Source organism: Lepidochelys olivacea, assembly GCF_965140295.1.
Source record: "Lepidochelys olivacea isolate rLepOli2 genome assembly, chromosome: 6".
NCBI lineage: Eukaryota > Metazoa > Chordata > Testudines > Cheloniidae > Lepidochelys > Lepidochelys olivacea.
Window position 1 is genome coordinate 95,341,131 of NC_140416.1, and position 27,544 is coordinate 95,368,674.

The window sequence follows — 27,544 nt, forward strand, 5'->3', positions numbered from 1 at the left end:
AGTCCCTAGGCTGTAGCAGTGCATGGGATTCTTCCATCCTAAGTTCAGGACTCTGCACTTGTCCTTGTTGAACCTCAGATTTCTTTTGGCCCAATCTTCTAATTTGTCTAGGGCCCTCTGTATCCTATCCCTACCCTCCAGTATCTACCACTCCTCCCAGTTTAGAGCCATCTGCAAACTTGCTGAGGGTGCAATCCACACCATCCTCCAGATCATTAATGCAGATATTGAACAAAACCGGCCCCAGGACCGACCCTTGGGGCACTCCACTTGATACTAGCTGCCAACTAGACATGGAGCCATTGATACCTGTTAAGCCCGACAATCTAGCCAGCTTTCTATCCACCTTATAGTCTATTTATCCAGCCTATAGTTCTTTAACTTGCTGGCAAGAATACTATAGAAGCCCATATCTAAAGCTTTTCTAAATTCAAGGAATAACACGTCCACTGCTTTTCCCCTCATTCACAGAGCCAGTTATCTCATCATATTTGAGCCAATGCTTTTTAAAAATCAGATTGGAGACAAGAAAACCTTTTCAATGACAAGAAATAGCTCTCACTTCCTGATATATATTCATGCTATCCAAAGGGCAACATTTAAAATTAACTCCTAGTTACAAAAATACACAATTAAGTTTATCTAAGTTTCTTATACTCACTGTATGTACTTATAGAATAAGGATCAGAAGAGACATCCTAGAATGCCTTCAACATTTTATATTTGCTTTATTAGCATATGAAGCAGGAGCTCCCTGTTGAGTGAGTTTGCCCTTTGGAAACATGGCAAAAAATGTGAGCCTGAAACATGACACACACATTGTGGGAGACTGCTGAAAAAATAGTAAGTACATTTGATTTTTGTAAAAATAAGGAGTCCTTGTGGCATCTTAGAAACTAAAATTTATTTGGGCATAAGCTTTCGTGGGCTATAACCCACTTCATCAGATGCATGGAGTGGAAAATACAGTAGGCAGGTATAAATACACAGCACATGAAAAGATGGGAGTTGCCTTACCAAGTGGGGGGGGGGGGTCAGTGCTAACAAGAACATCTAAGGTGGCTGTGTAACAGGACTGGTCAGAGGAGATTACACAAGGTGAAAGATGGCTAAGGAATAAGAAGAATTTTTGGGGACAGAAAAGGAAAGGACAGAATATAGAAATGCAGAGAATGAAGCAAATTTGGCTCGAGACTGGACATGGGGAGAGATGTAGAGATTAGCTGAAAGACAAGACACTAAGAGGACTATAGGACATTAAACTCACCGCTACTGGCACTCTTGTTGACAGTGTCAGACAGAGGCCAAAGATTTAATAAGCCTAAAACTGAACTACCCTCCATTATCCTCAATCAGTTAGGCCTATTGGTAGGTCATAGTCTAAAACTTGTGTTGTCTCTGCTTATCTTGTGGATATACAGAGGACTTCAGTTTTCAAATGTATTAATCCAGAAAGTTTCATAAACAAAGTCACATCTAAAAGTAAAAAATATCCTTTAAAGCACTGTGACTTGCAGATTTTGAAGTTTTACTTACACTATACAAGTTATAAGGACAAAAGTTTCCTATGTTGAATATTCTCAGGATTACATTTTTAAAGCACCATATCCCAGATAGTTAACATTCAGAAGCTCAACATGTCGGAAAGCTACTTTCGTTATAAAGTCTCCATTCTCAGGTAGCATGGCGCTGCACTATAGAAAGAGCACATATAACGGTTCAAGGGAGACTCCTTCCACTCACTTGAAGATTAGTTTATATAAGCTCTTTAAAGAATTTCTTGCAAAATCTTATGGACAGATAAAGTGGAGAGTAACTGGACTAAAAAACAGTAGTATGTGGGAATATTTCTTCCCCAGAAGAAGCTGCAATATTCCTGGGATTACACAGCAACAGAAGTCCAGCCTAGAAATACAAATAGCTGATAAGCAGCCAGTCCTAAAATATAAAAACTATCAGTAACTAGTTTCAGAGTAGCAGCCGTGTTAGTCTGTATTCGCAAAAAGAAAAGGAGGACTTGTGGCACCTTAGAGACTAACCAATTTATTAGAGCATAAGCTTTCGTGAGCTACAGGAAGTGAGCTGTAGCTCACGAAAGCTTATGCTCTAATAAATTGGTTAGTCTCTAAGGTGCCACAAGTCCTCCTTTTCTTTTTATCAGTAACTAGACCATCAGTGAGAAAGATCGTGACTCATTCAATAGCTTGGAACAGTATTATGGATGACCAGTGTTTACAGAACAGGTGACCTTCAATAAAACAGATTCACACAACTGTAGAATAACTTTCTGCCAGCGATTCCAAAGTAAATCTTCCTAAAATTCTGGGGAGTTTTCCTTTTCTGAACATAGGGAAGTAATTCAGTCAGAGTAACTAATCTAACTTCACATGCTAAAAACGGAGCATAATGAAACATTAAGCAATTCTAAGCAAACTGATCTGCACTGTATCTAACTCAAGGTTTCAAACACACAGGATGATATTAGACCAAAAAGCAATAATACGTATCCAGTAAGTGTTTCAACAGGCAAGTGCACAACAGAGAGTCCATACACGTCATGTATTTTCCAAGTGATCAGGAATGCAAGGTGGGTGCTCTGCCAGATGCCAAAGAACTTCTATCAGCAGGGGTGCCAGAACAATTTTTATACTGGGAGTGCTGAGAGCCATTGAACCAAACTCTGAACCCTGTATATAATGGAAACCACTTCAAGCCAGGGGGTGCAGCAGCACCCCCCACATCCCTAGTTCCAGCACCTATGTCTATCAGTGTCTGTTTGGCATTTCTAAGGTGACAAACCAAAAACCATTCTCAAACTTGCCAGTCCATCATTCTTGAACATTGCTGTGATACTCACTACGGTCTCAATTCTGCACTCATTGAAGTCAATGTCAAAACTCCTACTGATTTTAACGGTTGCAGGATCAGGCCTTGAAAGAGTTTTCAATTAATATTACCCCTATGGAAAAGCCCTATGCAATTTAACAGGGGTGAAGCCAATAGGGTTCTATATAGGTTTTTAGAGTAGCTTCTAGAATTTAACAAAGAATAAATTCCTTTTTCTAGGTTGTTTAAACCATACTATACAGTTCTTTAGCAGGGATGCAAGTCTTATAACATTGTCTGAGATGGTTAAAAAACAAGAAAAGTTACAGAATTTAATGGAAAATAGGACTTTTCTTCAAGGGTAGAAAACATTTCCCAAAAGCATATTTTGAACTTGTAATCAGGAATTTTCATGCCAGAAACCTGATTCTAAAGCTTACACTCCTAATTAGAATTATTCATTCCTCAGCTTACAGAAGTTGTTGATAAGGTGTACTCAGTTTTAGATAAGAAAAAAAATAACAGTTTTTCCTGGCTAATACAGCATGTGGAGTATAGTGTGATACAGAAGTTTTATCTGCATGAATCAGGTGAGGCTGCATTACTCACAAAAGCAAAAGCCATAAGGGAGGTCATTTCACGTTCATGTCGATAAAAATCTTTAACAGTATATCACACCATCACCTACCCTGAATGTGCTACACGTTATAGAAAAAAATATTTTGAATGTTTTTAATCCTTCCAAATGTAAAGCCAGACTTCATTAGTAACTGCATTCCTTCTGAGCTCTGCACATTTGAAACAGAAAATGACACATACAACATGGCACATTTAAAAGTCAGATCTCAGGTCTTTCATGGGCTAGAGTAAGCACTAGGAATCTTCTCTAATAATTGGTACAGCACTTCCATTTCAAGCCCTGAAGTGTTGTTGCAAGATACCAGATCACAAATCTCTACCTCAGCAAAGATGGAATATTATCAATTTAGCAGTGTAATTTTTTTTCAGCAAGAGGAGGGGAGTGAAGCCAGAAGAACACTATTTCTGTGACAACTGGACTTTTAAATATGATAGCTGATTTAAGGACATGTCTACAATGCCCAGAAGTTTGGACTAAGGAGGGTGCGAACAGCAGTGCACACCAACCTATGCAGTAACTTCTCCATGTAGCTGCTGCAGGTGCGAATTTAAAGGTTGAAGATGCTGATTTGAAACATCAGAATAAGTACCAGGGACACAGAATGGTGGGCAAAATGAGTAGCATGGCAAATATAATGATATCACCATGTGAGTATCATATATTCCTTACAGAAAAGATGTTAATAATCCTGTTATTTGTAACTACTTATCCCAGAGATTGTTAAACCTCTGATTTTTTATTTTTTTTAATATATGAGTTACATTGTCCTGCCTCTTTACTTTTGTTTTCTACTTAATGATATAAGAAACAGTAACGAACTAAGGAGGGAAGATGAATAACATGACTGCCTTCAAAACACACTTTACAGGATCATAGAGAATTTAAGTTTATACTAACATACTTCCAAATTCCCTGTTATGGCTGGCATATATCGGTGATGACAATGAAATATTTTTTAAATGGCTGACAAGCAAAAAGAACCATTGTAAGACAGGTGCAACACCACACAGAACAGAGAGAGTAGATTTCTTGAATAAGCATCTGAACTTCTAGAGCTAATTTTTTCCTTATCACTCAAAAAAAAAATCTACTCCCAATTCAACACCTTTTTTTTTTTTTCCAAAGCTAGAAGGAAGGAATGCTGCACTAAAAAAATTTGAAATTTGCCGCTCTAGTCTGGCAGGGCTGGCTAAGGGGGAGATAGGGTCTTGCAGCCTGCACCAGCACTCCTGCCATCAGGGGGCTAGTAAGTGCCGCAGTGGGGCAGGGAGTGGGAGAGTGGGTCTGTAGATAGATGGGGGGGCAAATGGAGCAATTTAGCCTGGGCCCCTGTGGGGCCCCCCACAAGAATTTTCAGGGGCCCCCACGAAAGTTTTCGGCAGCACTTCTGCGGCGGGTTCTTCAGTGCCGCCGAACACAGCCGGAGTGAAAGACCCGCCGCTGCCTCTTCTGCTCCGGGTCTTCGGCAGCAATTCAGCAGCGGGGGCTCCTTCTGCTCCATGTCTTCGGCGAAGTGCCCCGAAGACCCGGAGTGGAAGGACCCCCGCTGCCAAAGACCCCAGGCCCCTAAATCCTCTGGGCGGCCCTGGGTGGCAGCTCTGGGAAGTAGGGGTTTGCCCTGGGTTTTAGGTGGGGTTCCATTCCTGGCCCTCCTTCTTGGGTCTTGGCTGCTGGCCCCCGGGCGCTCCGCTCCTGGGCCTGTTGCTGGGGGTCCCAGCTGCTGGCCAGCCACGGGTCCTGGCCCCATGTCACAGCAGCAGAGTCCGGTTGTTCAGCCCACGCTCAGGGCTCCACTTCTGGCCCCAGTCTGGGCATAGGGGACTGTGGGCAGTTTTAGGGTGGCGGATGCTGTGGCTCTCAGCCTGAGGCCCACAATGATAAACAGTTTGAGGACCACTGGTTTAAGGGATAATACCAAATGCATATCATGGGGACAGATTCTGCCAAACTTATTTACTTTTAGGACTTTAATAGGACTATTTTGAGTAAGGTACCATTCAAGGTGAGCAAGGCTGGCAGAATCTGGTCCAAAATTTGGAGGGTCTAGGAAGCCAAGCTACTAAAACAGGGACAGAACTAAACTACAGCTGCATTAGTTTATTCTGGCACATGGTAGGATTACGGCCTATTCATAAGAATTAAATACCCACTTGGAAGTAGAGACAAAATCCTCTCTTCTCCTGGCAGATCAGGCAAAATCCAGCATATAGGGACAAGACATTTGTTTAAGGAATGCTTTACCCAATCAGAGCCTATCCACTAACCAATGAGGAGCTGCAAATGTAAGGCTAGTATATGGTACAGTAAAAATCCTCCTCAATGGATGACACTGTACCTAAAGACTTAATCCCAACAGATGTTGAGTATCCTCAACTCCTATTAAATTAAACGGCAATGGATGGCACTCAGCACCTTGCAGGATCATGCCCTTTGTTTTCCAAGAGCAAGCAGTGCTCTAAATAAGCCAACCCCCACTCCTGAACAAAGAGCAGATAGTTTTCTCCTTAAGGAGAGTGATGTAGACTAACGTGATCTACCCTATCAGTGGGGCCAGGTTTAGACTTAGTTAACCAAAATACTCTGTGGTTTCAGAGTAAACTGACATTTTTCTAATAATAGGAGTATTGGATAATCAAATCTAGCTCAGAAGAACTCTCATATAGTTGGGCCAAGTTACAAGTCAAACAATTCAATCAGCCACAAAGCTTTTCCAGAAAACTGCCTCAAAGACTGCAAGTCTGTACTGCTGAATTTTTGAATTCTGTACTGCCCTTATTGCTGAAGTACCAGGTTAGCTTTGCTAAGATTTAAAATTGTATGGCAAGCAAAGGTGGAATCTGAAAAATGGAATGTTTTCTGTATAACAGAAGAGAGTGAACATGAAGAACACAGAAATAAGTGTTAACTTTCTGAACACAGACAAATTTCTTAAGACATATGGAAGTCAGAAAACAACATTAAAAAAATCCCACACAGTTTCTATAATAAATTATCTATCCAATTGTTTAGGCTCAATATAGTGAATGAAACCCAACAATATTAAGATTTACCAATAAATACATTAGAACTATTGGCTTGACTCAGTTCTAATATAATCATGTGTAGAAAAAACTGCAAAAACTCTATGGCAAACAAAGCTCTAGAGCAGTTCTATAATTAATAGAGTAATCTAATCTGGGATCCAATCCTTGTTCACTTCTCTGGGAAATTCAATGTCACTCCACAGATAATACAATTCGGTATTAAATTTAAAATTAATTTTTTGCTTATTTCCGAAATATTAAGATGCAACAAAAGAACTGAATTTAAGGTAGAAACAGTTTCTTTGCCTTAATAAAATTCCACTTTAACGTTACATGCCCTACTGCACATCTTCTGTCAACAGTAAGTGTTTTTGGTTTTGAGTCACCATCAAGGCCTTGTCATGTGAAGTGCTGAGCTACTTCAACTTGCCTTTATTTTAAATGGGTGTTGAAGAAGCTTGGCCTCCTGCAGAATTTACCTTTGAAAGTGGTAATGTAGTTCCCGTGATTAGGTATCATGGGTATTTGTGAGAAAACTTCCAGTTCAACTATGACAAATAGAATTAAACATACTCTGCATTTCATTAAGAACTTATAATTGGTACCATAATGAGAACCTTATATGAGTTCTGTGGTAGTAAGATAAAGGATGATGTTATCATGCCTAGGGGAAGTTCTGTAGATTTTCAACTGGTTCCAGTTGGCAACTAGGTTTTGGAACAATGCAACATGTCTACGGGGCTACAGGCCCTTCAGTAGCAGCCAGTAGAAATCAATAGTGATGAGGCTGAAGGATCCTAATGGTGTCTACTGGAGTTTCCATTAGGGATGAGAGTTCCATATGTAGGGTGACCAGATGTCCCGATTTTATAGGGATAGTCCTGAAATTTGGGGCTGAGTCTTACATAGGCGCCTATTACCCCCCACCCTCTGTCCCGATTTTTCATACTTGCTGTCTGGTCAGCCTATCCATATGAAACTTCCTCACATGAGAGCATTACCATCCACAATTTAAGGTGATACTGTCCTGACTTCAAAGCAATTTTATTCAGCCAATTAAATTCAAAGAGAGGGATCTGACCCTGAAAGCACTTCACACCTAGAACCACTATGGGTGACAACAGAAGTTCAGTGGGCCGTGTATTTGCAGGCAGAGCCCTGCAGTGGGACTGGGATCCCACAGGTCCTGCAGGACCCACTACCATAATAGTGGGAGCAGGTAAAATGTACTTTATTGCGGGTGGGTTGGGGGCCTGGGGAGGAGAAACAGACTGCAGTAATTTTTGGAAAAAACACTAAATCTCCTGTCAGTTTGTCAAAAATATAATTTCAGCAATGTAAAGCAATTTTTTTTAAATAAAGATTTTAATACTTAAATTTAAGCAGGAGATATAATAAACATCAAATCTCTTTCTACCAGGAGTTAAAGTATTTTTTACATGGTTTAAGAAAAATTTGTTTTATTCTTTTAGTGGTAACAATTGTGTCTGAATTCCATTTATATATAAAACCAACTGTGGTTTGGGGTTTGTTTTTTTTCGGGGTGGGGGGTTGTAGTTTTTAGTAGCATGGGGAAATCTGTCTCTTGCAGGATTTGTGGGATCTAAGGTTTTTGGGAGTGGGAACAGGATAAACAAGAAACAATGCAGGAGCAGGATGGGAGTGAGTATTGCAGGGCAGGGCAGGAGCGGGATTAAAAAATAGTCCCGCGCAGGGTTCTACTTGCAGAATTGGACCCTAACTCAGTCAATTTCAGAAAAGTTGATCATCCTACATACAAATGCCAAAACACTATTTTTAAGTTTCAAAAGTCATTTACACATACTGATAACATAAAGTAGCACTGTACATAAAATTAATATGGGAAAGAGAAAATCATTACATACCTTGATATATTTGCTACTAAATGACCTTTCATTCCATACCTATGGAACAGAACATAAACAGCAATTTCAAAAATAAATGTATTAGTCTGAAGAGTAAAATGAATCACATCAATACAAAAAAGGAAAGTTTTAATCTGTAAAATTATACAGCCACTATTATAACTGAATTCTGTGGCTTCAGATTCTTGTGTAAGGAGAGAGCAACTCCACTTGTTTTTGTTATTGGCTTTAAAGGAGGCAGTTTTAAATAAAGTTCAAAGGCCCCTAGACATAACTACCTAACTTCCTTCTGAAAAGGAATAACTTGCCTATTAGTAGATTTCTACATTTACACAAGCCTATGACTGCAGGTTTGAACTTGAATGTTCTAACATAACGACTCATTTTAGAAGATCCATCAAAACACATGCATTGAAAAGGCTTCTGAAATGCATCATATATTAAGAAAACAATTGATGGTACCTAACCTGCACCACATATGCAGCAAGACTAAAGGGAAGAAGAGATGGCTATGAAATCATTAAAACGGCTTACTGACAATGAGTTTCTCTTGCTCAAAACAGCCTTCGCTATTTCCCCATTTTTAAGATGCCATAACCAAAGGGTTCTACCACACAAAATATCACAGTAACACCAAGAGCATATGGTCTACAGAAATGAAGCTTCCACTTAGAAGTAGTTCTAGTGAATATAGTGAATGAAACCAAGTCCTGTAACGTGAAATTCCATTGAAATCGGAGGCAAAGTCCCTAGATCTCAGGTGATTGTCACTTTCCTTCATTCTAGCTATAAAAGTTTCTGTTTAAATGAGAAATAAACAGCACAGTCCCTCTACTCTCCTACAGACACATGCACCTCAGGATCATGTAGTTTATCACAAGCTAAGGGTGAACTTGTATGTTGTTGCTCCTTTGCAAAATATTGTCAGCACATCACTGTATTAAAAAGGTCATATAACCTAGGTTTGGAAAGTTTTCAAACCTCACTTAATACATTTTGAGTTACTATCTATGTACGTCAAGCTGAACAAGACAAAGTCAGACATTCATTTTATACAGTTTAGAGTATGGAACCCGCAAATGTTGAAAATCAGCATTGCACCCATTAATAATTGCAAAACAGTGCCAGCCCATGTGACTTCTGCCTGTTCCACCAGAAACCAGAGGCAAACATAAGGCTCTGGATATGGAATGATTTGTTAACTGGCTGCCACAGAGCGATTGGGAGATGGAGGGGGAAATCAAAATCAGGGGCTAACAAAGAACAATTATGAAACAGACAGACAGACAAACAAACAGAAATTTGAGATGTGTACTTTACTGACCCCAATATAATCAATGTCCAAATTGTGATACTGCTTGGCGCCTAGAATCCAGGAAACAATATAGTGAACAGTGACATCCAGATGATTATAGGGCCAGTTCTGACCCCTCCCTACCCATCCAGGAAATGCCCAAGGTAACCCTACAAGAGAGAAAAATCAAAAGAGAAGGACAGTTAATTAGGCGCACTGCGTACATCAGTAAGAAACAAGAGCAACCCACCGCCGATATTAACTGAAAGATGTAAGGAAAGATCCTTACTGCAAATCAGTGTAGTTCCATTGACTTCAATGAAATTATGCTTTATTTACACTAGCTGAGAATCGAGCATAAGCTGTACATCCTTAGTGAAATCTCTCCACCTAAGACTATCTTTAGGCAATGACAATCATCTACCCAACATCTCACCCTTGACTGGCTCAAATGATGGATTACATCAAGGATAGTGTGTCCCAGTCCCCACCCCCCCGAACTGCAGGATCAAGCAATACATTCTGTTATATCTAAACACAAGAGTCTGATCCTGCTCACCATGGGCTTTTAGCCCACTGTAGTGAATGGGACTAATCTCTCAAGTAAGGCAAGCAGGATTTGGTCCTATTTTAATTCTTGTACTATAATTGGTCTGTTTCCTTTTTAACGATTATTTAAAAAAAAAAAAATCTGCTTCCAAAGGTTCTGTGGGCTCTTCAGGACAGGGACTGTCTTTTACTCTATGTTTATACAACACAATGGATTTCTGATCCTCGTTTGGAGCCTCTAGACCCTCCCACAGTAATCTAGTTCATGCCCCTTGCAGTGATGCACCATTAAATTTCCCTATGGGAGGAAGGCCTCCATCATTCACTCATTCTTAATATACAAAGATGGTTCTCTCCAAATATTCCTGACTATAAACTATTAAACAACACTAAACTACAAAACAGCATAATTCATGATGTAGGCAACTTTTCCAGTCAGAACTGAGACAGTGCAGATGGTTCGGGGGCAGAGAAGACAGTGTGGTAATTTATGCAGAGAAGACAGTGTGGTAATTTAGAGAAGCAAGGGGTTTCTCTACTGCTGGAAGAAGTTTTGGGATTCACTGCATAATATTCAATTGTTTTAGCAAAAGATAAACTCAAGTTTTGTGCAGTTACACAAAACAGGAGTGAAAGTAAATCAGTGATCGAACAGGAGGGAGACAGCACAGAAACTGGTCTGCAAGAACTCAAATGTTTCAGCCATTAAGAAGATTAAAATAGCAAATATGTTAACACTTAAAGACTATAGACTTGCTGTAAACCTGTGCTTGGAGATTTTCCTATGTGTATGGATATGAAATCTTATTTTGGCAACACTTATTTTGCAATATGAATGTTCATACTGAGTTTATCAAACAGGCAAACTGTATAAACTGAATAAATAAATAGTGCAGACATAAATTACAGTACACCCTCGCTATAATGAACCTCTGGGGATCCAAGCCATTTGTTTGGTATAGCTAGGGATTCGTTACAACGAGGGATGGGGGACAGCTTTGCCGACCCTGGGGCCACAGCTGGAACTGACAGCATTCCTCCAGCCCCGGGGCCTTGGTGACGGGGAAACGGCTCCTCCTCCAGCTGTTCCTGTACTTTTTAGGGCAACTTTGGTGTGAGCATAATAGTGGCGCAGTGGAAAGGTGGACCTAACAGCTCTCCAGCAAGATTCTGTAGTTAAGGCGCTTTGATGAAGTAGATTAGAAAGTCCACAGCAACCTCCAGTAAATTTGACAATTAAGTTTTTTACTGAATTATACTATTAATTTTCATATACAAATAGGGTTTTTTCATTATTTTTATATTAAATTCAATGTAATTTACTCTGCCTCTAAGACTCTAATTTTCAAGTTGCCATAGACTAACTAAAAATTAACATTTTATAACTGGATTAAAGATGTGTCAGAGGGGAAGCCGGAGGTTTTGACAATGAGGTAAGAAATTCTGGGGTCATTTGGCACATGGGAGGTGGGTTTGAAATTATGGAATTAGCACATGAGCTTGGTAACTCAGACACCCACTCCAAATCACTGCATTGGTTAACGTTCAGTTCAGGTTTGGAACATTTTCTTTGCAAACCATAGAAGAATACAAAGTTTAAATGACAACTTCTATTTTGGAACACATTTCAGTGGCAACAGGTAGATTCCACAGCTGTAGATACAGGGCTCTGACTTGAACTGAACAGAACAGTGAAGGCCTCACAGAACTTGTCTACCCATTTGAGGTGAAAATCAGAAGTCAAAGCACATTTGCTGGAGCTACTTTTTGAAAGCATTTGATAGAAGTCTGAAGGGAATAAATAGAGTCCTGGAAGATATGAAAAGTTAGTTTATTGTGTGTAGGATTAGAAAAGACTCCTCCTAAAAAGGGTATCTGGGAAAAAGGAAGAATGAGCATGCATAATGTAGGAGATTCTTAGTCTTGAATTTATTGTCTCTAGCCTTTGGATCTCACACTATGACACTCTTATACTGACTGTTTTAGTTTAGTTATTTAGGCCAAACATAAATATCACCCAGCACTGTGGGGGGGAAACCCACCAAACACAAGGCATTGTCACAATAAAACCTTAAAAAATTTACACAATAATATTCTTTACAAGGAGAGGTAAGGCAAATTGGCTAAACTCTGACTGTACACTGGCTAATGTGACAAAGAATACTTTGCTTCATTAAAGCTAAGGAGCCAATTAAGAATGAGTCAGGTATGAAATAGTGTTTGAAAACAGGAAGACAGAACAAGTCCTTACCAATCAATTTAATGTTGGGGTTTCTCTTTTTAGCTTCTTTCATTAGCCACCACTCATAGCCCCGGAAATAATTCTCATCATTTTCATAGTGCATGTGGGAGGGTTCAGTACCATCTACAGAGGAAATAACAAAGATATCTCACAAATTGTTTTCTGTGTCATGACAAATTCCTATGTATCTTAGAGGGTTTTTTTATATTGCTCATCACCATAATATCTAGGCACATACCGCAAGCACAGTTCATGCATTCTTTGAAGTAAATTTGAAAGCCAAGTGAGCAATGGAAGCCAACATGAAAGACTAGCCATCCCTCCCTCTAAGAGTACATCACCTCTGCAAGTGGAGGTGTGATTGCAGCACATGTAGACATACCCGCGCTAGCTTTAATCTATTTAGTGCAAGTACTGACAGCAGTGAAGCCACAGGCAGCATGGGCTAGCTGCCTAAGTAAGTACCAAGAGTCCTGGGTTGGCTTCTACAGCCTACGCTGCTGCAGTTGCACTGCTATTGGTACTTATGCTAGCTAAGTTAAAGCTAATCAAGTACGTCTGTACATGTTGCAATTACTCCTCTGATTACAGTGCAGACGTTAGGCTGTCTATACTTAGAGTTGCATGTAGAATATAAGCACTACACACGTAGCTACACGCCACAGTGAAAGGCAGGCTATGTCCACACTTGTCACTGTGGCGTGTAGCTACACATGGCAGCAAAATGCTCCAGCAGCAGGGAAAGACTCTGGGAGCTAACTGCTGCCAAAACCTTTCACTGAAGTGAGAAAATGCTCCAGCACGGGGGAGCTCCCATATCCTTTCCCCACAATTTTCCCCTGTCAGAGACTAACTGTGACAGGGAAAGGCTCAGCCACCGTGGAGGCAGCAAGACACTACACTGCTGAAAACAGTAGTGTTGATTTGGGAAGCAGAGCTTGAGCGTGTAGACTGTATACCCTGTGGGTTCAGTTGTGTAAAGCAATACTCTACAAAGCTGCAGTTCACTGTCTACACTGCTATTTATATCCATGCTAGCTGGATGTGCAGTGTCTGTATTCTACTTGCCACCATAAGTGTAGACAGCCTATGTCTCTTGACCATGATCAAGTACAGTATCCGTTTAACATTAATATGAAAATATGTTTTCTGTCAAAGGGACTATACCTTATCCTTGCCAAAGGATTGATCTAATTATCTAGTAGATCTTTTACATCCCCAATTACTGTGATGCTAAGTCTACCTTCAATATTATTTTGGGCCAAGGAATCACTGCATGAACATCACCACAGCAGTATCAGGAGGGGAAAGAAATATTTCCACCATCATGCAAGGACTCTGAACTGATAAACAGACAGCATGGCACAGACTACTGCATGTTTAATTCTTGACGGCAAGAGAAACACAAAGGGAGGGAAAACGAGGAAACTTGTTATGAAACCAAGAGTTCAGTTAAAACGACACGATGATAAAATAATGAAAAGCTCCCTTTCGTATAAGATTTGGACTAGTATTACTGTGGGGTTTCTCTACTGCTGGAAGTAGTTTTGGGATTCACCACATAATATTCAATTGTTTTAGCAAAAGATAAACACAAGTTTTGTGCAGTTACACATTGAACACCACTGCACATGCAAGTCAGATAATCAGCAAACCATTAGGATTTGAACACTTTAAAATTGTGGCTGTGATGGGGAGGATAGTTCTCCCCATTAGAGGGATAATGGCAAATATTTTTTAGAGGATGCCCAGAAACTACAGTGATGTGTGTATTAGACATAGACTGAGTATGCAAGCACATACAGGACTGTGAGCCAAGAACTCCCGAGTTCCAATCCTGGCTCTGACACAGACCAAGGCCAAGGGTCCCTTCATCTCTGTACCTCAGTTTCCTCATCTGAAAACCAAGACACTACTTACCTACTTATTATGACTAAATAATATTAGTACAGTATTTTCAAGATGAAGAGCTATATATGTCTGTGGACACCCCATGAGTCCACTTTTTCTGCCAGCAACATACTGACTAAATCTCTGTTGAACACCAATGAATTCCTGTATTTAAAATAATATTCTTCCTGTCAAAAAAGTGGACTTCTAGACTTCCAGGACTGTAGGGGCCAGAGTATTAATGTTTAATGCTCAAAATCTAGTCAGTAATAGTCGCACTTGCACACCTCACCAGAGCTATCAAAAAGTCTGAAAATGGAGCATTAAGACAGATAACACTCATAACAATCAAACCCAATTAACACACAGCTCATCTTTAAGAAAATCATTTTCTGCGATATAGGCAAGCGTGACTTCAAATAAGGAAGCAGAACAAAGAACTATCTTGTTCTAAGTAAGGTTTATATCTAGTTCACACAGCAGAGCTGACACTTGAGAAACACTAAAGCTATTCAATATTATGGCTGGAACCCTACGATACATCTCACTGGCACAATTTCCCTGTCCATTGGGAACAGGTATTATTTTCTTCTAGAATACACCACACTAAGTAACAGTCTGAACCACAGTTCTCATGTAAAAGAAGACCCTTCCCACACCAATTCGAGAAATGGTGCTAGAACCCTGCTAGCAGAAAACATTTTTAGACATGGTAGTGCAGTTCCAAGTGTATCACAGAGAGTTTTGCTATTTCAAATGAGGTGAAATGTTCATCACAATGTTTATCGCTAAACTGGTAGTATTTCATCTATTGCATCGCCACACCATTTGAAGTGAAGAATGATCTGCATAAAAACAGTAAGCCCAGTCCCCCAAGAATTTATACCTGTTGACTGTCCATCACCACCAATCTCTACTTTGAGAATATGCAAAGAGGCACCAAAATTTGGCTTTAAAAAAAGGAGAAAAAATATCAATGAATACACAATATAAGCAGAAGAATGTCCAAATAAAAAGTGCATCACCATCAACTTCATCACATTTCTATCTGAATATTTTACCCATTATTATTACAATCACCTACGGTTAATGCAACTGAAAGATTAGAGGGAAAAGCTATTCCGCTTTTTCCAGTTTATTTATTTTGTGCAATTAAGAGTACTTGGTTTCTCATCAGTTTCACTGTCTCTCCTGTAGCTATTAGTACGTTTCCCTGTTTGCATGAATCTTTAGCACAACAAAGTTAACAAAATAGGAAGAGGTCAAGGTAAAGCCAAAAAATTTGTACGGCAGTCCAGAGGCTGATGTAGGACAATACTATTTTAAGTTGACTAGATTTCAAAATGACCATATTCCTTCTAAAAACTAAAAAGGTTTACAAGTTTGAGGGTTGGTACGGATGTAATTACATCGATTTAGACACTGATATAGTTAAAGCAGTACAGCCTTCTAAATGGACAGTTTTAGGAGTATAAAGGTGCTCTTATCTCAACAATTCAGAACCATAACTGATTAACTTCTGTAGAGGGTAAAGTAACTTCTACATATAAGAGGTCGTATGCTACATTCCCATAACCAGTGTAAAAAGGGCCAAAAAGACCATCTTCCAGATGACTGAGTGCACAGAAGGCAAAGGCAGCTACATCATGTCTCTTCCCCACTTCCCATCAAAAACCTCCATGGCTACTTCTCTCTCTCTAACACAGAAACTATGCTCTACAGGGCTGAAGCCAAGGGAACAGCTATTTGAAAGTGGTATGTTGCCCTCTCAGGACACAGCTCAAGTTATTATTGAGCAACAACTACTCCTACACGGCATTTAGGGCCTGTCTGTACAGCTTTGGTACTGCTGTAACTATATCAGTGCAGACATTGATATAGTTTAAGTGGTACAGGTCTCTAAATGGATAACTTTAGAGGTATAAAAGTGTTTTACTGGTTGATCTAAAGAATTCAGAACCTTACCTAAGTAGACTTGAATCCTAGGCAAACCTTAGGATATTAACTCTATTAAAATGGAACAATTTTAGCAAGCTAGAGAGCAAGGATACTCTGCAATTGCCAACTAAAATGTATAGTAATTTTCAGAAGTCATGAAGTATTTTGCACTCTGATTCAATATTGCCTTCAGGATTTACTACCCACAATAGATATGATCACCTCAACCCTTCACTTTATCCACCTTTAAACTAGAAAAAAAAACCTTCTAATTCTAGCTCAATATCCCAAAATATTTAATCATTAGCTATTTCAGAATAGCAATAAGGGGGAAATCTCAGTAATCGCTATTTCCAAAATTAAATAAACTCCCAACAGAAACAACAAGATGTTGATTAACCTATATTAGGGTTATTACCAAGAGGAAGTACCCTCAAATTGTTTAGTCATTTCAGTATAATTAGTTGTTTCCTCTTAACTTAACAAGGGTGTTTACTCTTGGCAGCTACTACACCTTGGAGTAACAAGACTTGATTGTTCAGCCTCAGAATTTAGGTTCCAGAAACAGTTATCACCACACAAACAGGACATACCTTCAAGTTACTGTATTACTAACCATAATTAAGGCTTCATTTATGTCACAGAGGTCATGGAAGTCACGGAATCCGTGACTTCCTGAGACCTCCTTGACATTCTCTGTTTCAACCCCAGGGACTGCAGGAGTCTGGAGCTGACAGCTAGGGAGGCCCTGGCAAGGTTCTAGCAGGGACATGGGGCCTGGGCAAAGTTCCAGCCACAGGTGACAGACTCCAGGGGGGGACCTCCTCAGGGTTCCAGTGACAGGTGACAGCCTCACATGGGGTGGGGGGACAAAGGGGATGCCTTGGATGAGCGGGCTGGGGTGTCCCATTTTCTCTTTGGGAAATATGGTCACCCTGCAGCTCCCAGGTGCCGTAGGCAAAAGGGGAACCCCACAGCTCCCAGCCACCACATTGGTAGGGGAACCATGGAGCTGCAGCAACAAAAGTCACAGACAGGTCACGGGCGATAAACAAAAATTCACAGAAGCCGTGACCTGTCTGACTTTTACTATGACAAAATATTAGCCTTAACCATAATATCTTGTATTTAGACAGGATTGCAAAGCATGCTGCAGAACTGGGCCAGTATTCACTGTTTTACACATAGAGACAGTTGGTCTAATTGAAGTTAAGATCCCAATCCTGCAAACACTAATGAACATGCTTAACTTTACACACAAGTAGTTCCTTTGCAGTCAACAAGACTATTTACGTGCATAGAAACAAGCGCACACATGTTTGCTGGGTCAGGACCTAAGTGACTTGCCCAAAGTTAAATCAAGTCAGTCAATGACAGAGCCAGAATTAGAATACAGATTTCCCTATATCAATCATCAGTAAGAATTCTGTTTATTAATTTTATTTTTGAGGGGTGGTTACTTTTAGCAATTTTTGCAGTCTACATAGATGTCCAAAAATCCCGGGGGTGGGGGATAGAAGGGACTCTCTCTTTGTATATACTGTAATGAGTAATTTTTTGTAATGTTCCCAAGTGCACTTTCACATCAGACTGTTTCAAACAGCACTATGGTAAAGTTAAATAGGAAGCCTTTAGTACACACCAGCAGATTCTATATGTACCAATTAACATGCAGCACATTAGCATGCTTTAGAAATCACAGGCCCACAGTCTGCATTATTTCTCTGTGTAGACAAGTGCTTAGATACAAATAACCATTTCTGGAGTTGATTGGATGAACACTTATTTCATATTTTTACATCGGGAATGTTTATCAATTAAAAAACAAACATCAGAAGCCCTACTTATCAGCTAGAAGACAACAAAATATTGTTTGCAATCACAGTTATAGGTCAATTAATAAATTAGCACTAGTTAATCTTTGTATAATGCTTACAGGCCAGATTTTTAGAGGCATTTAGGTGCCCAGTAGGATTTTCAAAAGCATCTAGGTATGTAAGTATCTTTAAAAATCTGGCCCTAAGTATCACCATAATTATTAACAGCATGACTTTATTTAAGCTCTCCCACTAACACAGGGATCGGCAACATTTGGCACGCGGCCCATCAGGGTAAGCCCCCTGGCGGGCTGGGCTGGTTTGTTTACCTGCCGTGTCCTCGGCCTGTACCACTTCCCGCAGCCCCCACTGGCCTGGAGCAGTGAACCGCAGCCAGTGGGAGCTGCGATCAGCCAAACCTGCGGATGCGGCAGGTAAATAAACAGGCCTGGCCCGCCAGGGGGCTTACCCTGGAAGACCACGTGCCAAACATTGCTGATCCCTGCTATAATACTTCAGAAAATAAGGATTTTTTGTATTTTTTTAACCAGTATCTAATGCATTTTAGAGAACTGCCATTAAAAATAAGAGTACACATTAAAACTCTACAGGAGGTTAGAGATAGTTCTGTATCAGTAAGACAGATATTACCATAAAAAGATAATCTAAAATCTGAGAGCGATAAGGCTCTGGGTAATTCACCAGAAGTCGAGAGGTGGCCTGAAAAAGAAAAGAACAAAGGGAAAAGAGCATATACAGAGTTATTTTGTATTATTTATCTGGATTTTAAATAGTTAAGAGCCTCCTATCTAAGGCTCTAGCCAACCTAATATAATTAATAGCATAGTCAAATCCCACCAAGAACTAAGGAATCATGTCAGCAAGAACTCAGCCAACCAGATACCCACAAAAATTCAACACCCCTTTAAGACACAAAATTTAGTGTCTTATAGGAGAAAGACATTAACAAATGAAAACTAAAAGTTTTCCCTGCTTTTCTTCCTCCTAAACCCAAGTCAGACTACGGATATGTCTACATTTACAGAGTTTTTGCACTGTACTTTTACCGGTTCCCTATCACCAGTGAGACTTAAAGTGCTGGTCTGTGTACTCACTCAATTCCTCAGGCATCAGAGAGTGTTTACACTAGCAGCACTTCCATCAAGGAGGAGAGCAGGGCAGCTATCCCCACAGGGCAGCTCTCTGGATAGGTCTTGTGGGAAGGGTGGGGGAGTGAGCAGAAGGCATTCTGGGTCCCTGCTCAGTGCCCCGTGCTGCCCTGCTTCAGGTCTCAGGAGCCCCATTACTTCCTGGTTTCTTCCAGGCATTTTTTTAAAAAGCTCCTGCTGTCTGGCTGCTTAAGGGAATGGGAGCTTCAAACTTTCTGGGGCTTACAAGGGGAGGGGTGGACATCCATGTGTCAGAACAGCAGAGATGCTGGCCAGAAGTGGTCGCTTTTGGAACTGTGGGATATCCTCCAGAGGCCAAAGGGTGTTTACACTGCTAGAAGGAGTCTTCACTTTCACAGCAGTGCAAAAAGAACAGCAGTAAGAGCTGTATGCCTCTCATGAAGGTGGTTTTCTTTTTGCAGCGAAACTTCTGAGTTTCACCACAAAAAGTCATTAACAAGTGTAGACACTCCCTCGGTTTTAGGGCAAAAAAGGGACTTTTTGTGCTTTAAATGGTAAGTGTAGACATACCCTTAATTTCCAAGCTAACTCCAGAGAGGTGAAAAAAGAAAAGGAGTACTTGTGGCACCTTAGAGACTAACCAATTTATTTGAGCATGAGCTTTCGAGAGAGGTGCTAATTACTTATCACAGTAGAGCTTGAATGGAGCTCATGACACTTATCATTGGACTGGAAGAGGTCCCTGGAAACTTACTGGTCATTTGGTGGTTTAAATATTTGAAAAACAATAGAGAGAAGTCTTTAAAATGTAGGTCAAGGGTAAAATTAATCGCAGGATTTCAATGGAGTTATACCAGATTCATTTGTCCTTTAGAATCTCCTATCACCCTAACTGGAAAAAGACCACAACACACACACACACCGCACATCTTTTTTGCGGGAGGCGAAAGGAGAACAAAGCAGCATTCTCCCACACCGTTCCTCAACCTCAAATTCTACTCACAGCCAGGACCTCCAACTTACATTTAGGGAACATCCTGTCTCCCTCCAACACTAACTTAGTGCCATGCTTTTTAGCACCTGAATTTGACAGGCAACAATACCTCCACCCCATTCCCCTCAATGCATCATCACACATGGACACACTCTCACTCTTCTGAATTTCCCTGCACCATTATTTCTCTTGTTTTCCTTAAGGTGAAGCCCTTCACTCTGCATTACAAATCCGAGGGGCAGGCCACATGCACAGACAGCACAAGAGACGGTCACTTCAGGGCAGTCCTCTTCAGCCCACACAAAAAGCACAACCCAATGCGGGGGTGGCCACCCAGAAACTTGCCGAAGGGTCTGATCTCTCTCCAGCCCCCGTTCCCTCCCGCCAGCCCCTACACCCACCTCTACCCCATCCCTCTCGCCCCTCCAGCCCACCCCTGACCCCCTATTCCCGCTCCCCCCACCCCACCCACACCGCTGCCCACGCCCGCTCACCCCTCCGCCGCTCACGGCCCCGATGCCGTCGAACTCACGGCCCAGCCCGACCGAATCGTCCAGCGCGTAGCCGGCTGGGAAAGGGGCGGCAGCGGCCCCCGGGGGGCGAGGGCACCAGGCGCAGCCCAGCAGGGCCCAGCCCCACAGCAGAGCCCCAGCCCAGCGAGGGGAGCCCGGGCACCCGCCACGCCTCCCTCCAGCAGCGTCCATAGCAGCCGTCCCGTTCCTACATCAACTCTAACTCCAGCCACCCGCCCGCCGTTGTCACGAGACCACGCCAGCCGGCGGTCACCTGACAGGGGCCGGGCCTTTCGGCGAACCGCCCCCATCTTCCCAAAGGGGAGGGAGGGCGGGCCTCCGGCGGTCACGTGATAACGTGAGCTGAAGCTAGCGGCTGCCATGTTGTGTACGGGCACGAACGTGCTAACTAGGGTATGTGACTCTGCGGGGAGCTGGCTTCGGAGGGGAGCCGCTGCGACGCCATGTTGAAAGTGGGGTCTTTGGGCGGAGCTTTGCGCTGAGGGTCGCCGCCAGGGCTGTATCGAGGGGGAGATACGGGAGTGAGGCTGCGAAGGGCGGATCCCGCACACGTGCGAAGAGGGGGCGGTGCTTGGAGTCAAGCCTCAGGCGCAACCCAGGCCACAGGTGGTGCCAGGAATTAAATTGCGTTGCAGGTTCAGAGCCTGGCGCAGTGAGACAGAGCGGGCCAGGGGCCTGGCTTTAGGGACCTGCCCCAAACCAAACACCCTTGCCCCGCCCCCTGCCCCATGGCCTTCCCCCCACTCACTCCACCCCACCCTCCCTCACTTTCACCAGGCTGGGGGTGGCGTGCAGGAGGGGGGTTGGGCGGTGGGATTGAGGGTTCAGAGTGTGGGAGGGGGCTCTGGCCTGGGGGTTGGGGTGCAGCAAAGGGAGGGGGAGGCCTCTAGCAGGAGAGGGGTCTGGGCTGGGTGGGGTCGAGGGTTTGGAGCTCTGGGCTGAGGCAGGGGGTTGGGCCAGAAATGAGGGGTTCAGGGTGCGAGAGGGGGCTCTGGGCTGGGGCAGGGGGTTGGGCCAGAAATGAGGGGTTCAGGGTGCGAGAGGGGGCTCTGGGCTGGGGCATGGGGTTGGGGTACAAGAGGGGATGAGGGGTTTGGAATGTGGGAGGGGGCTCTGGCTGGGGCAGGGCTTGCAACGGCTGTGGGAAGGGGTAGCAACTTGGCTCGGGATGCAGATTCTGGGGTGGGGCCAGAAATGAGGGGTTCAGGGTGCGAGGGGGGTGCCAGGCTGAGGCAGGGAGTTAGGGTGTTGGACAGGGTGAGGGCTCTGGGGTGGGGCTGGGAATGAAGGGTTTGGAGTGCAGGAAGGGGCTCCGGGTTGGGGTCAAGGGGTTCCCAGCCCATGGGAGCTGTGAATCTGGTACTCGGGGCGGGGGCAGTGCATGGAGACCCCGTGGCTGCCCCTCCCCCTAGGAGCTGGAGGGACATGTCACTGCTTCCCAGGAGACGGGCAGGGTGCTTGCCAGTCCTGCTGCACTGCCAACTGGACTTTTAATGGCCCAGTCAGCAGTGCTGACCGAGCCGCCAGGGTCCCTTTTCAACTGGGTGTTCCAGTCCAAAACTGGACACCTGGCAACTCTAGCTGGCTTGGGCACCTCGGTAGGGGTTTTGATATTTTGTGTGTATTTGCATCACCTGATACCGAAGGACTCTGTCTCCAGAGCCCTGCTGAAGCAGTCTGAGGTGAACCATGGCACCACAGAGCTGGATGGGACTGGAGGGGAAATATCAGCCCCAAAACACTATGGTGTAAACCATGTGCTGCCACAAAATGTAATTGTCAATACACTAGACAGCACTGGTTCAAGCAGCCAAGTATGCACGCACCGGAGCAATAGACTATCTTCAACAGCTGTGCCCCAATGTAACATAATGATTGCTTCTTGGAGTAGATAGTCCTGAAACCCATGGCGGTGCTTTTTGATTTAGTCCTAAGTGGTGCCTAGGATCTGGTCCAAGAGGTGAACATAACCAAACTACTTGGTAGTAGTGACCATGATGTCATTAAATTGAACATCCCTGGGAGTAGGGGAGTACTAGAGAAGTCAGCCCAATAGCAGTTAACTTCAAAAAGGGCAACTACATAAAAATGAGGAGGCTGGTTAAACAGAAATTAAAAGGAACAGTCACAAGAGTGAAATGCCTATAAGCTGCATGGAAACTTTTTTAAAAAATCATAGTAGAGGCTCAAATGAAATGTGTAATCCAAATAAAAAAAATAGAAGATTAAAAAAATGTCATGATGGCTAAGCAGCACAGTAAAAGCATCAGCTAAAGGCAAAAAGGCATTCTTTAAAAATTGGAAGTCAAATTCTACTCATGAAAATAGAAAGAAGCATAAGCTCTGGCAATCAAGTGACATTACACACTTACTTCAGTATAATTACATTGCTCAGGGGTATGAAAAATCCGCATCCTGAGGAACGTAGTTATACCGACCTTAACCCCCCCGTGTAGACAATGCTATGATGGCGGGAGAGCTGTGGCTGCTGACATAGCTGTGACCGGTTGAATCACAGAAACCCCCTTGGGGCTCCCAACTGATGTGCCACGACTACTTCTCCCTGCTTTCCGTGCCAGCTTGAGACTCCAGCACCCTGGCTTGCTGAGCCAAACATGCCAGTCTGCTCCAACACAGACCTAGGGTCTGAACTACATGCCCCAAAGCTGCAGACTTAACTGAAAGCAATTTAAGAAGTGTTCCCATCTTTTCAGATGCCCAACTCCTAATGGGGTCCAAACCCCAAATAAATCTGTTTTACCCTGTATAAACCTTATACAGGGTAAACTCATAAATTGTTCGCCCTCTATAACACTGATAGAGAGATAATGTGCACAACTGTTTGCGCCTCCCCTGCCCCCACCCCCAAGTATTAATACATATTCTGGATTAATAAGTAAAACATGATTTTATTAAATAAGGAAAGTAGGATTTAAGTGGTTCCAAGTAGTGACAGACGGAACAAAGTGAATTACCAAGCAACATAAAATAAAACATGCAAGTCTAAGCCTAGTACAGTAATAAAACTGAATACAGATAAAATCTCACCCTCAGAGATGTTTCAGTAAATTTCTTTCACAAGTTGGACAGCTTCCTAATCTGGGCACAAGCCTTTCCCCTGGTACAGGCCTTCTTCCAGCTCAGGTGGTAGCTAGGGGATTTCTCATGATGGCTGCCCCTTTTGTTCTGTTCCACCCACTTATATATCTTTGCATAAGGCAGGAATCCTTTGTCCCTCTGGGTTCCCACCCCTCCTTCTCAATGGAAAAACACCAGGTTAAAGATGGATTCCAGTTCAGGTGACATGATCACATGTCACTGTAAGACCCCAAGCCTTCATTCCTCCCAGCCTGACTCACAGGAAGGCCTGCCTGCAAACAGAGCCATCCATAGTCAATTGTCCTGGTTGATGGAAGCCATCAAGATTCCAAACCAGCATTAAATGACCCATACTTTGCCTAATTACAATAGGCCCTCAGAGTTATATTTCATATTTCTAGTTTCAGATACAAGAGTGATACATTTATACAAATAGGATGACCACACTCAGTAGATTATAAGCTTTGTAATGATACCTTACAAGAGACCTTTTGCATGAAGCATATTTTAGTTACATTATATTCACACTCATCAGCATACTTTCATAAAATCATATAGAGTGCAACGTCACAATAGCCGTCCCTTCTTGCAGAGGTGAAGTAACTAAGCTGCCAGGAGAGCTCTCGCCCATCATTTTACAGTATCTTCTGTTCAAAGTACAACAGTGGCATTTACAGTGTAGACCTGCCCTACTAATAAGGCAGGCCAAAAAAAGAATTTGAATAGCAAAAGACAAAAAAAACTAACAGCAAGAAAATTTTTAAGTTTCTCAGGAACAGAGAGCCTGCTAAACAACCAGTGGGGCCCCTGAGCGATCACTGTGCTAACGGAACACTCATGAAGACCATGCCTTTGCTGAGAAGCTAAATGAATTCTTTATATTAGTCTTCACTGCAGAGGATGTGAGGGAGAGTCCCACACCTGAGCCATTCTCTATAGGTGACAAATCTGTCCCAAACTGAGGTGTTGATAGAAGAGGTTTTGGAATAAATTGATAAATTAAACAGTCAAACTGCCAGGACCAGCCAGTATTCACCCAAGAGTGCTGAAGGAACTCAAATGTGAAACTGCAGAATTACTAACTGGTATGTAACTTATCACTTAGGGTATGTCTACACTGTCAAGTTTCTGCACCACAAGTTATACCATTTTTATTAAAACACTGGAATTTAAATCACTGTTGTGCGTCCACATTGTGTTCCTTGTGGCGCTGGAGTGCATCCACATTAGCAGCTCTTGCAACAGCAAAGACAGCAGTGCATTGTGGTAGCTATGCCCCTGTGCAACTGGCCGCAGGGTGCTTTGGGAAGGGTTTGCAATGCCTCATGGGGCAGGCACAGCGTCACATGATGCAGGTTTCCCAATACCATTGTTCCATGGGCATCCTACTACATTGCCAGCTGCATGTCAACTGAAGTGGGGAGGGGGAGGGAGAATGTGTGACAGGGAATGTGTGTGTGTGTGTATGGAGGGGGGGAGAGACAGTGTGTTTTAGGGGACAGAGAGTGTGTCAGCATGCTGTCTTATAAGTTCAGACAGCAGCAGGATGAAACCAGTCCTGAGGCGGGGGAGGGGGAAACTGCAACATCAACCCATGCCTCCTTCCCTGGGCTCTCTACACAGCACTCTCTCTCTCACACACACACACACCTGCCACCGTGTTCAACAGCACGAGCATTCCAAATCAGCACAGCACGCAATGGCTGTCACAAACGGTGCTCTGAAAAGGGAGGGGCGCATGTCTCCAGGGCAGCCGAGTTCAAAACAATGAGCAGAGCAGTCACTTGAGGCATTATGGGACTGCTCCAGAGGCCAATTACAGCGCAGAAAGCAATCAAGTGTCTACGCTGGCAATAGAGCGCTGGAGCCTCTGCGCAAATAGTCTTATGACTCTCGTCGAGGTGGTTTTTTTCCAGCACTGCAACTGAGGAGTTTCTGCGCACAAAGTGGCTTGGCCGGGTGTACACATCTGCAGTTTGAGCGCAAAGAGTTGCTTTACTGTGCAGAAACTTGCCAGTGTAGACAAGCCCTTAAATCAGTCTCTGTACTAGATGATTAGAAGATAGCTAATGTAACACCAATTTTTTAAAAAAGCTCCAGAGGTGATTCTGGCAATTACAGGATAAGTAAGCCTAACCTCAGTACCAGGCAAATAGTAAAGAAGAGATTATGAGACCCATAGATGAACATGATTTGTTGGGGAGGAGTCAACACAGCTTTTGTAAAACCTTTGACAAGGTCTCTCACCAAAGGCTCTTAAGCAAAGTAAGCAGTTATGGGATAAGAGGGAATACCTTCTTATGGATCAGTAATTGGTTAAAAGACAGGAAACAAAGGATAGGAATAAATGGTCAGTTTTCACAGTGGAGAGAGGTAAATAGTAAGGTCCCCTGGGGATCTGTACTGGGACTAGTACTGTTCAACATATTCATAAATAATCAGGAAAAAGGTGTAAACAGTGAGATAAATTAATGGAATATAGGTCCCTCGATGGTTATTAGCCACGCTGGTCAGAGATGCAACCCCATGCTCTGGGTCTCCCTAAGTCTCTTGACTACCAGATGCTGTGACTGGATGACAGGGGATGGATCACTCAATAATTGCCCTGTTCTGTTCATTCTCTCAGAAGCTTCTGGCATTGGCCATTGTCAGAAGACAGCATACTAGGCTAGATGGACCATTGGTCTGACCCCGTATCGCCATTCTCATGTAACTTGCATTGACCAAAGTTTGTAGTGCAGACATTGGCCTTAAAAAAAAGAACTAGATAAATTCATGGAGGATAGGTACATCAATGAATATTAGCCAGGATGGGCAGGGATGGTGTCCCTAGCCTCTATTTGCCAGAAGCTGGGAATGAGCAACAGGGAGTGGATCACTTGATGATTACCTGTTCATTCCCTCTAGGGCACCTGGCATTGGCCACTGTCAGAAGACAGGATACTGGTCTAGATGGACTTTTGGTCTGACCCAGTATGGCCGTTCTTATGTTCTTACAGTTTCAGACCTGCTATTTCTCATTCGGCCAAATGGACTTGGAAACCCACAGTAATTTAAAGCCTGTTTTAAAAATATCTCCCCTTTATGGAGAAGGATTTTCCATTGTGCTTCAGAAATGTTACATTCTCTCCTTGTGGATGAGAAGCTCATGAAAGTTAGCAAAGCCTTTGTTACATTGAGGCAGGATGATTGCCATGCTACACAAGGCTCAGTGCTTAAAGTAGTCTGAAAAAGGGGGGGATGGTCTATCGGAATCTGGGGGCAACAGCTTTGTTAAGACAGTGTTTAAAGTCCACACACACACACACACACCCTTCAAACACTGAGTCAGATCTACTACTCCCTGTAACCATTAGGAAATTGCATCAGTGCAGAATGAGGCTGCCCATTTACTATATCCATGCTGCATAATCTGTACTGATGACTAATTGATCCCCAGCAATTATTTTGACCTGTAAGCCCTAGGTCATTTCTACTTGAGATTACCTTTGTTGCCATAGATGTTGTGATCATCTAAGGCAGGGGTGGGCAAATTTTTTGGTCCGAGGGCCACATCTGGGTGGGGAAATTGCATGCAGGACCATGAATGTAGGGCTGGGGCAAGGGTTTGGGGTGCAGGAGGCAGTGGAGGGTGTGGGAGGGGGTGCAGTGTGCAGGAAGGGGCTCAGGGCAAGGGGTTGGCG

At 42.9% G+C, this 27,544-nt stretch overlaps 1 protein-coding gene across 2 annotated transcripts in view; it reads right to left on the reverse strand.

Moving 5' to 3' along the window:
• Positions 1-20,986, reverse strand: part of GALC (galactosylceramidase) — a 59,259-nt gene extending 38,273 nt beyond the window's left edge. For both annotated transcript variants that reach the window (XM_084631482.1, XM_084631481.1), the window contains exons 1-6: positions 20,724-20,986; positions 18,757-18,825; positions 15,237-15,300; positions 12,470-12,583; positions 9,700-9,839; positions 8,376-8,414 (exon numbers count right to left, since the gene is read on the reverse strand). In XM_084631482.1, coding sequence (XP_084487608.1) covers positions 8,376-8,414; positions 9,700-9,839; positions 12,470-12,583; positions 15,237-15,300; positions 18,757-18,825; positions 20,724-20,933 — 636 coding nt within the window. In that variant the 5' untranslated portion in view covers positions 20,934-20,986. The remainder of the gene's footprint in view (positions 1-8,375; positions 8,415-9,699; positions 9,840-12,469; positions 12,584-15,236; positions 15,301-18,756; positions 18,826-20,723) is intronic.
• Positions 20,987-27,544: the final 6,558 nt, after the last annotated feature.